This window comes from Schistocerca nitens, chromosome 1 (genome assembly GCF_023898315.1).
Source record: "Schistocerca nitens isolate TAMUIC-IGC-003100 chromosome 1, iqSchNite1.1, whole genome shotgun sequence".
NCBI lineage: Eukaryota > Metazoa > Arthropoda > Insecta > Orthoptera > Acrididae > Schistocerca > Schistocerca nitens.
The window spans coordinates 522,889,920-522,901,584 of record NC_064614.1 but is presented as its reverse complement, the minus strand read 5'-3'; the positions used below and the strand labels follow the sequence as shown (position 1 = coordinate 522,901,584).

General features: G+C 40.9%; 1 protein-coding gene across 1 annotated transcript in view; it reads right to left on the bottom strand.

Annotated features, from left to right (window-relative positions):
• Nucleotides 1-355: 355 nt before the first annotated feature.
• LOC126236278 (methyl farnesoate epoxidase-like) overlaps nt 356-11,665 on the bottom strand; it is a 141,142-nt gene continuing 129,832 nt past the window's right edge. The window contains exon 9 of the mRNA XM_049945443.1: nt 356-909. Within this exon, the coding sequence (XP_049801400.1) occupies nt 728-909 (182 nt within the window). The 3' untranslated portion in view covers nt 356-727. The remainder of the gene's footprint in view (nt 910-11,665) is intronic.

Below are 11,665 nucleotides of genomic sequence, written 5' to 3'. Positions count from 1 at the left end.
GGAATTCTATATTCTAATACAAAAATCTGAAGTGAGGTGCCTGTTAATCAAGTGGTATACAGCATACAAGCAGGTAGTTAAATAAAATTAAATATGGCATACAAGCAGGTAATTAAATAAAATTAGAGACAGCACATAAGCAGATTATTAAATAACATTAGATATACACCTTTCTTACCACCTTTATAATTTATCTGAATAATTCAAATATGACATTTCAAGTCTTAGTTAGCACATTATGTTGTAATACATCTAGTAAAATGTCTTTGTTCATAATATGAGTAATTATTTAAATTCTTCCCATGTGTTTAAACTTAGACACACATGCTGCACTATGAAGTGACAAGTGTTAGGGAATACCGTGTTTTCTGTATAAAATATAGGATAGCTACTTAAGAATACAATGAAGCATAAAAACATAAAACGAATGAAAATATAGGCCCACTTGTCCCATACTGCACAAGAAAAACAGTAATTAATGCCATTCAGTTGCCACCCCCATCTCTCTTGTGTGTGTGTGTGTGTGTGTGTGTGTGTGTGTGATTAGTATTATATAAATGAGTGTAAATTCCACCACTTTCAACTGATAAGCGTTATTCTAATACTGGAAATGAATTTTAAATATCATCTCATGAATATATCAAAACAAGCAAGTCTGAATTTCCTGCACACATACTAAACATTATGGAATAAACATGTAAAATCAAGATCAAGTAAATCAGTTGTGCTATAATCTTGGTGTGAGGGTTGCATAGAAAGGCTTAGGTGACAGAGTGACACCATCATAACCATCAAGTGAAGGGTCAGGATGGGCTGCTGGCACACTGATGCTGAAGCTATGTAACACTGTTGAGAAAAACAGAAACATAGTGCTCCTCGCAAGACCTTCTCCGAGACACCTGCGTCTACCTGTAGAATCATAAAGATTACAATAAATTAAAAAATACTTCATTCCAGATGCACATCACAGTGCAAACAAAATTGTCAATCACTTTATCACAAAGCTGTTTGATAGAATGTTAGATTTTACAAAAATTGAATATGCTCTAAAATAGGATTACTGTCAATAAATTTAGTCAACTTTCCCCAGTCTGTGCCATGTCCAACATTGATACAGTTTTGTCATAGTACTTCATAACCTTGGGCTTGAAGCAAATTTACATGGCATCTTAGTAAGCAGGATGATTCCTTGTCAAGTGGTGTATGGATCCCCACTTCACAATCTTCGATTTTGACAAATTTGGTGTGCAGGTTTTCTAAACAACTAATGGAGGATTTACAAATTTGTAGCTCCCAAATTTTAATACTCTGTGGGCACAGGCCTCTTAAGTGAAGGCTGCGTAGTTGTCATTGCAGCATTTCAAAAAATTTAGCCATGTTTGAAGTGCTATGATTCGTTGGCTAATTGTGGTAATGCTGCAGAATGTCCCAAGATAGTTGGACTATTTTCATTATGCACATTCTGTAAGTTTTATGTCATTTGGCTCTCTATTTTTGGCATAAATGACCTTCAAATTTGACAATAAATTTTGACACAACAAAATTTCTCTCAAGCTGAAGTAACTTGATCTCTTTTATGTAGTTCATCTTATTTTGTAGTAGCTTTTTTATGTACCCTTTTTCAGAAAAGTTCCAGTGCAGTTTCTTTTATTTCTGAGTTTACAATACTTAAAAGGAACAAATATTGATTTTATGTTACCTGGTATGTGTGCATCCTTGAAATGACCTCGAACATGTTCCCTCGAAAACTCATTAGGTGGCAGGGCTGTGTTTAGCAACACACTGTTTGAGTTCTTGGTGCATTAGTTACGGTGTCGCAATGGATGCTGATTGAGAGCAAAGAGTGAGCTTTAAGTTCTGCATTAAGCTTGAGAAAACCCCTAGTGAAACCTGGATGATGATTAAGCAAGCATATAAAGGCGAGGCACTTTCAAGAAGTCATGTTTTGAGTGGTGCAAAAGGTTTTGTGAAGGCAGAGATTCAGTGAAAGACAGTTCTAGTGCTGGTCACCTGTCTACAGCACATACCTACGCAAACATGAAGCGTGTAAGGCAGTTATTGCATGAAGACTGTTGTGTAGCTGTGTGTACAATATCAGAAGAACTTAATCTGAATTGTGATGTGAGTCATAAGATTTTATGTAAAGATTTAGTGAAACAGTAACTTAATGCAAAACTTGTTCCTCAAACACTAACAGAAAGAGGAAAGACAAAGCATTTCACCTGAACTAGTTGATGGAGCTCGATGTGATCCCATATTTCTGTCAAAGATTTATTGCTGAGTATGAAAGTAAAGTTGGTGCTGCCAGTATGACACACACGCGCGCACACACACACACACACACACACACACACACACCACAGCATCAGAGTGTTGTATGTTGGAGTCCTGGTTCACCAGCCTTGAAAAAAGTCGAACAACAACCTTCGAGAACAATGACAATGTTGATCACATTCTTCGATAGTGAAGTTCACCATTAGTATGTTCCTCAGGTCAAACAGTGAACCAAACTCTGTATATCTAAGTCTTGAAATGTTTGCAGCAAGCAGTTCAATGTTTCCATCCTGTTTTGTGGCCTTCTCAGTCCTGGTTCTTACTGCTTGACAGTGCAAGACCCCACACTACTTTATATAACACCAGAAGTTCTGTTATTGCCATCCCACACCCTCTACCTTCATCTGACCCTTCACATTGTGATTTTTTCTTCTTTCTGTGAATGAAAGACATCCAACGTGCTGTGACAAATAAGCTTACAAGCACCACACTTCGTAAGAACAATTTTCTGCTCTTAAAAGAACCTGTCCTGGAACTTTTCTGACAAAGGGAGTGGAGCCTGTAAGTTGTATCATGTCTGTGTTCATAGGTTTTGAGGTAGACAAGGTGAGGTTGCCTATAAACAAATGTTCTGCCAAAGAAATGATACCTGATCCATACTTGTGTTAACTACCATTTGAAACAGAAGCTTTTTCACCATAAAATATCAAATTTCTACAAATGTTTTTTTTTTTCTTTTCCTCGAAAGTCTACAGTTATGCACTCAAGTTTCTTGTGCAAACTACTGTTCAATCATTCCAGAGGGTTATGGACATAAAGATAATTTTTTTTTTTACCAAACTTAGTCCTCTCACATCTAATCAACACTAAAGTTCTACATTTTACTGTTTTGCTAGCAATTTCGCCCAGAAACAGGAATTTTCAGGACTATAGCTTGGTGAATATGATCTATACAGTTTGCAAAGAAATCAAAGAAATTTTTGAATATTGGCAGTAATATTGAGGAGGAAAGTTTTTAATTACAAGCTATGCAAAAATGCATAAACCATTAATTATTTTCTCAGGTGGCTAATTATATTTATTTATGGTTGTTCTATTTTCCAGTGTTCCCATGTGCAGCATAAAAATTGTGAATATTTATGAAACATTGAATTCATTTTTGTTGGTAAGTTTCAAATAGAATCAGCCAGAACATCTTGGAAAAAAGGTTTTATTTGGCTTCAAGAGTTGCAGGAAAAAAATAAATTCACCAGTTGACTCCAACTTATTTGAGAGCAATTCAAGTGTAAAGGTTGCAATGTAATTTCATGTCATTTGTTGCCAAAATATTAGAACCAATTGATGATACACCAGAATTTATGGTTTCAGCATTGCAACCAGGACAGTGAGTTGCATGCATATGTGACAACTGCTGTGCCAAGGCTTTTCACCTGCTCAGCCAGCAACCAACAACACAGATGAGTTATGCAAGCATGGATTTCACAGACCAGCTCTTCAGATGGCTGACAAAGGATGGCCTTCCTTGTTCTGGCCACCATGTGGCAACCCGAGTGCTGCCAGAGGTCAATGGCTGTGGGTCTTTCCTCCTCTGTGGGCTACATGGCTGACAGTAGTACCTGCAGTATGCTGATGTCTTTTTGGGCAGACCATTCAAATTCTGTCTCTTATTGTATCATTTGATGGGTTTGCAGAAACTATTGTCACAAATAGTGGGCCTCAGTTTGTTTATGTAGGATTCTCCACTTCCTGTGAAGCAGATGGCCCTATTCTGATGTGTACTGAGCCCTTTCACCCTGACTGTGATGATGTAACTGAATGCTTAATCTTTTCCTTTAAATCTGAGCTGTCCAAGCTCCACCACCATCCTTGTTTGGATGAGGCCCTTATGCTCTTCTGACTTCTTATCATTCCACTCCACAGGTCAGGTCAACCCCATCAGCAAAACTCTATGGCCAACCACATCAGTCACAGTTATCTCTCATACATTCCACCAGCCCCCAAGCCTCCTCTCGGCAGTCCAGCCACCATTGTTTCTCTCTGTGAGATACTGCATGGATCCTTGTCTTCACGAGGGGCCACCAGCGTTCATTTCCCATGGTCATTTCCAATCTTCTGTGGTAGGACCTGGCTCAGGTGACACTTCAAGATGGCACATTGTGCCATAAGTTGAATTAAAACCCCTTTACCAGGGTTTCAACATTTATAAAATGTCTTATTCAGAAGGAAATACTGACCACCTAAACAAGATAACAGTGAAAACATGAAATATATATACACACACAGGTACAGTGTATCTCATTATGAACACAAAAGTTATTCAGACTTAGTGAATTACATGTTGTGCCAGAGGTGCATTAAAATGTAGCCCAGAGGCATCAGTCAGATATAAAATTTCACCTCTGTGATGTAGTGGCAACTTCTGACTCTGAATGTAACAGCAACACCAAATGTAGTGGGAGGAAGTAGAAGGCAACTTATTAAGACTCGTCTGAGCTTTCCAAGTGATTTATTATTTCCACCTACAGTGCCCCCATTCCTCTCAGTCTGTGTCACCGGGTCCCGTAATGCTGAGGACACCACTTTGCTATCTGCGAAATGGTTTGTTGTGGAATGGCTGCCTCAGTTACTCGTGCAATGCCCTATGGTGTGTCGGCCCTGTACGGCTTCGGAGTTGTGGCGATGTCAGGGCTGCACCGGCAGCCGACTCGGCAACCTTTGTCCTGCGCTGCCTCAGCACCGCCCGCTGGCAACTGCAAGGTGGCCCACACTATGCATCCCCACCGGTGTGGCTTGGGTCACGGAGACAACAAGCGCCTGCGATCCGGCAGCTCAATCTGCAGCCCTCGTCCTGGATATCTCTGGTGCATTTTGGGAGCCGAGACGACTGCTCACAGTAGCGAGCCATGGACTGGCCCACCCCTGGCTGGCTATGGACCCCGCATCGGCCTCAGAGGGTCAAACCAGCAACCCGCTGTGGACTGGAACACTGGCGCCCCATCTGCTGCTGTGTGTAGATGGTGGTGTGACACTCCCCGCTGTCCAGGAGAGCTGCCTCTCTTGAATGCTTTGTTAGTGACGCCCCTGCGGCCTCTATTTTACTTCGCAGCTGCTGGTGGCATAACTCACTGTAAACAGGCCCGTGCCTGGCTGTAACTTGCACGCTTAGAAGTATAACACCAAAACTGACCTTCCCTATCCCAAACAGTATTGCCGCTACAGTAATAATTAAAACTTGCACAACATGGTTATTGTCATCTGGTATTTCCTCGCTAATGTACAACTAGTGTACTAGCATCATGTACAGAACAGGTGGGCAGAAGAAAGCTGGCAAGAGAGGACAGTAGTAATATGTACAAGGAGGTTGCATAATACAAATGAAACTTTATCATGCTGAACTTGTTTAAAATGTTAAAATTTAAATTGTACATTAAAAACCAGATAACATTTAGCTGTGTATGTTTCTAAAATTAATAAAATGGCAACAAATAGTAAACCACTACCTGAAAAAGATCATTGTGGTAAAAACAAATTATGTAAAACTGAATAGTGCAAATAGAAAAATAGCAGAAAGAACCAGGTTGAGGTGTGGGAGGTCGATGGAGGTACGGAAAGGGGAGAGGAATGGGGGTAGAGAGAAGGAAGGAAGGAGGTGGATGTAGGGACATGATGGTGGTGTGTATGTGTGTGTGTGTGTGTGGGGGGGGGGGGGGAGAATAAGATCGGAAAACATGTGTAACTCTCAAATACAACATCTCAAAAACCGGGTGGAAATAGGGGTCTGAAACTGGTTCTTTTTGCTATTGTTTCTATTTGCAATATGCACAATTCTACATAATTTGCGTTTACCACAATGACTCTTTTTAGATGGTAACTTATTATTTGTTGACATTTTATTAATTTTAAATATGTACACAGTTAAATATAATCTGATTTTTGTTCTAGCTACAAGAACACACAGATAATAATGAACACTACACTTTATTACCTTGAACACAACACTTTATTACCTCAAGAATCTTGGTAAAGAAAAAAACACTGGCTGTGCAGTGGTGGTCCCACTAGTCCTAGTTACACTGGTTGAAGTAAACATCTGGCTGACAGTAAGGCTGACCAGGCTCGACTCTATAAACTGTCAGCCGGCGCACATCTGAAAGTGTACAGCTTTGTGCCCAGATCATGGGTGTGGAATCTGACATGGGTCACTACAGTTTTTAATGTAATAATTTTAATTTAAACAAGTTTAGCATGATAAAGTTTCATTCACTATCACGCACCCTCCTTTCACATACTACTAGCGCCTCTCTAGCCAGAAGTTTTACATAGCCCAAACATTCCATATGTGACGCTAGTCGTAATTCTTTCTTGAGTTCTTTCTTCCTGCTATTATTTATATGTGAGGAGCTAATCAAGTTGTCTGTATATGTGACTAGAATGAGTTTATTTTGCTTCTTAATTCTGTAGTAAATGCAGGGATCATATTCTGATTTATGGTTCATTTTACATAATGTTGCATCCAACTTCCAACTCCAAAGGAATGATGCCTGTTTTAGACCATAAAATGCTTTCTTCATCTTACACAGCTTCATCTCCTCCCCCTTCATCATGTAGCCTTCAGGTTGATGAATGTAAATTTCTTCATCAAGGTTACCATATGTATAATAATAGAGGCTAATCATAAACATGTTCAGCATTGAGATCAAATTCAACTGTTAAAGCTAAAAGGTTCTGATGTGAAGAATGATCAATAACAGATGAGAATATTCAATCAAAGTACACTCCTGTCATCTGTGAATTACATATTGTGAAAAAATGAGCCTTGTGACACTTCACCACATGACATTTCTTTGACTTTTAATACTCTCCTTGAACTGATCATCTATATGCCTCATTGCAAATCAGTCAAAGACCAAGTCACATTTCAAATAATGAATTATGCTCATCACTTAAGGCTTCCTTCCATTTTTCATAATTACCATGACACATTCGTTCTTTATACAAATTTGGCCCAGAAGTACTAGTAAAACAAGCATAATCATATTACAATGCTTGATGTTTGGCATTCTTTAACATGATGTCTTATTAATTTCTGACTGTATTTCTTACTGGACAGCTTATGTATCTGGCTGATCAGTGTCCATGTCTGTGAGGGACATTCAGTAAGTAATACAACACATTTTTTATCAGCCAGTTTGGGTTGAAAAATGCAGAATTTGTTGTGGGACATTGTGGAATATTCCTGCTTCATCACGTACAGTTTTGTGAAACTCCAATAAGTATTAGGCTGTATGTAGCCTTCAAATGGCACCTGTAACGGAGGTGCATTCCAAGCAGAGAACTGTCATTGAGTTTCTGTGGGTGGAAAACCAGAGCATCACAGATATTCATAGGTGCATGCAGAATGTCTATGGAGACCTAGCAGTGAACAAAAGAATATGAATTGTTGGGCAAGTCGTCTGTCGTCATTGCAACAAGATCGCACAAACCTGTCCGATCTTCCGCGTGCCGGCCGGCCACACACAGCTGTGACTCCTGCATTGTAGGACCGTGTGGAACTCTCATTCAAGATGACCAATGATGACGATGGGGAGGTTCTGGATGCAGCAAGATGTTGGCTCTGACATCAACCAGTAGGGTGGCACCATGTGGGCATACAGGCCCTCCCCCTAAGGTGGTGCAAGGCCATCACACTGAATGGAGAATAATATGGTGTACTGGAATCCTGACTGAAACCAACCTGCTTTCAGAAAAAGTGTGTTGCATTACTTATTGAATGTCCCTTGTACATTGCCATTCACTGTCTGTTCTGTGTCACTTTGTGCCAGTTCAAGGTAAACTGCATTTCTATCAACATCAGCAGATTGTGTTGGTTCTGTTGTCTCTTTGATGCTGATATGTGCTGCTGCTGGCTGATTGCTTCTCATACTACTATCATCAGTCAGATTACTGTTCATGATGTCGCTTTCGTAATTGCATTTTGAATTTTCAATGAATTGCACATTGTGTGCTTTCACTATTGTCTTTGGTGAATCTGAATCAGTCAGAGAGTATGCTTTAGAATCTGTGCAATATCCAACAAAGGGAGGTTCCTTGGACTTGTCTTCTAATTTCATTTGTTTACTTTTTGGTATACATACAGATGCTCAACACCCAAAGATTCGTAAGTGACTCAGATTTATTTAATGGCTCCTCCATAATTCTTCAGGAGTAACATTCTGAACAACTTTTGTTGGAGCTAATTTCTTCCGATAAATCACTGTGTTCAACATCTACATCTACATCCATACTCCGCAAGCCACCTGTCAGTGTGTGGCAGAAGGTACTTTGAGTACCTCTAACGGTTATCCCTTCTATTCCAGTCTCTTATTGTTTGTGGAAAGAAAGATTGTCAGTATACCTCTGTGTGGGCTTTAATCTCTCTGATTTTATCCTCATGGTCTTTTCGCAAGATATACGAGGGCAGTTCAATAAGTAATGCAACACATTTTTTTTCTCGGCCAATTTTGGTTGAAAAAACCGGAAATTTCTTGTGGAATATTTTCAAACATTCCCGCTTCGTCTCGTATATTTTCATTGACTTCTGACAGGTGGCAGCGCTGTATGGAGCTGTTAAAATGGCGTCTGTAGCGGATGTACGTTGCAAACAACGGGCAGTGATCGAGTATCTTTTGGCGGAAAACCAGGGCATCTCAGATATTCATAGGCGCTTGCAGAATGTCTACGGTGATCTGGCAGTGGACAAAAGCACGGTGAGTCGTTGGGCAAAGCGTGTGTCATCATCGCCGCAAGGTCAAGCAAGACTCTCTGATCTCCCGCGTGCGGGCCGGCCGTGCACAGCTGTGACTCCTGCAATGGCGGAGCGTGCGAACACACTCGTTCAAGATGATCGACGGATCACCATCAAACAACTCAGTGCTCAACTTGACATCTCTGTTGGTAGTGCTGTCACAATTGTTCACCAGTTGGGATATTCAAAGGTTTGTTCCCGCTGGGTCCCTCGTTGTCTAACCGAACACCATAAAGAGCAAAGGAGAACCATCTGTGCGGAATTGCTTGCTCGTCATGTGGCTGAGGGTGACAATTTCTTGTCAAAGATTGTTACAGGCGATGAAACATGGGTTCATCACTTCGAACCTGAAACAAAACGGCAATCAATGGAGTGGCGCCACACCCACTCCCCTACCAAGAAAAAGTTTAAAGCCATACCCTCAGCCGGTAAAGTCATGGTTACAGTCTTCTGGGACGCTGAAGGGGTTATTCTGTTCGATGTCCTTCCCCATGGTCAAACGATCAACTCTGAAGTGTATTGTGCTACTCTTCAGAAATTGAAGAAACGACTTCAGCGTGTTTGTAGGCACAAAAATCAGAACAAACTTCTCCTTCTTCATGACAACGCAAGACCTCACACAAGTCTTCGCACCCAAGAGGAGCTCACAAAACTTCAGTGGACTGTTCTTCCTCATGCACCCTACAGCCCCGATCTCGCACCGTCGGATTTCCATATGTTTGGCCCAGTGAAGGACGCAATCCGTGGGACGCACTACGCGGATGACGAAGAAGTTATTGATGCAGTACGACGTTGGCTCCGACATCGACCAGTGGATGGTACCGTGCAGGCATACAGGCCCTCATTTCAGGGTAACGTAAGGCCGTAGCATTGAATGGAGATTACGTTGAAAAATAGTGTTGTGTAGCTAAAAGATTGGGGAATAACGTGGTGTATTTCAATGCTGAATAAAACAACCCCTGTTTCAGAAAAAAAAAAGTGTTGCATTACTTATTGAACTGCCCTCGTACGTAGGAGGGAGCAATATACTGCTTGACTCCTCGGTGAAGGTACGTTCTCGAAACTTCAACAAAAGCCTGTACCGAGCTACTGAGTGTCTCTCTTGCAGAGTCTTCCACTGGAGTTTATCTGTCATCTCCGTAACGCTTTTGATCCTGTAATGAAGCGCTCTGCTCTCCATTGGATCTTCTCTATCTCTTCCATCAACCCTACATGGTACGGATCCCACACCGGTGAGCAGTATTCAAGTAGTGGGTGAACAAGTGTACTGTAACCTACTTCCTTTGTTTTCGGATTGCATTTCCTTAGGATTCTTCCAATGAATCTCAGTCTGGTTTCTGCTATACTGACGATTAATTTTATATGGTCATTCCATTTTAAATCACTCCTAATGCCTACTCCCAGATAATTTATGAAATTAACTGCTTCCCATTGCTGACCTGCTATATTGTAGCTAAATGATAAAGGATCTTTCTTTCTATGTATTTGCAGCACATTACACTTGTCTACACTGAGATTCAATTGCCATTCCCTGCACCATGCATCAATTCGTTGCAGATCCTCCTGCATTTCAGTACAATTTTCCAAGGTTACAACCTCTCGATGTACTACAGCATCATCCGCAAAAAGCCTCAGTGAACTTCCGTTGTTATCCACAAGGTCATTTATGTATATTTTGAATAGCAACGGTCCTACAACACTCCCCTGCGGCACACCTGGAATCACTCTTACTTCGGAAGACTTCTCTCCATTGAGAATGACATGCTGCATTCTATTATCTAGGAACTCTTCAATCCAATCACACAGTTGGTCTGATAGTCCATATGCTCTTACTTTGTTCATTAAACGACTGTGGGGAACTGTATCGAACGCCTGGCGGAAGTCAAGAAACATGGCATCTACCTGGGAACCCGTGTCTAAGGCCCTCTGGGTCTTGTGGACGAATAGTGCGAGCTGGGCTTCACACAATTGTCTTTTTTGAAACCCATGCTGATTCCTACAGAGTAGATTTCTAGTCTCCAGAAAAGTCATTATACTCTAACATAATATGTGCTCCAAAATTCTACAACTGATAGACGTTAGAGATATAGGTCTATAGTTCTGCACATCTGTTCGATGTCCCTTCTTGAAAATGGGGATGATCTGTGCCCTTTTCCAATCCTTTGGAACGCTACGCTCTTCTAGAGACCTACGGTACACTGCTGCAAGAAGGGGGGCAAGTTACTTTGCGTACTCTTTGTGAAATCGAACTGGTATCCCAGCAGGTCCAGAGGTCTTTCCTCTTTTGAGCGATTTTTATTGTTTTTCTATCCCTCTGTCAACTATTTCGATATCTACCAATTTGTCATCTGTGTGACAGTCTAGAGAAGGAACTACAGTAAAGTCTTCCTCTGTGAAACAGCTTTGGAAAAAGACATTTAGTATTTCAGCCTTTAGTCTGTCATCCTCTGTTTCAGTACCAATTTGGTCACAGAGTGTCTGGACATTTTGTTTTGATCCACCTATCACTTTGACATAAGACCAAAATTTCTTAGGATTTTCTGCCAAATCAGTACATAGAACTTTACTTTTGAATTCATTGAATGCCTATCACACAGCTCCCCTCAC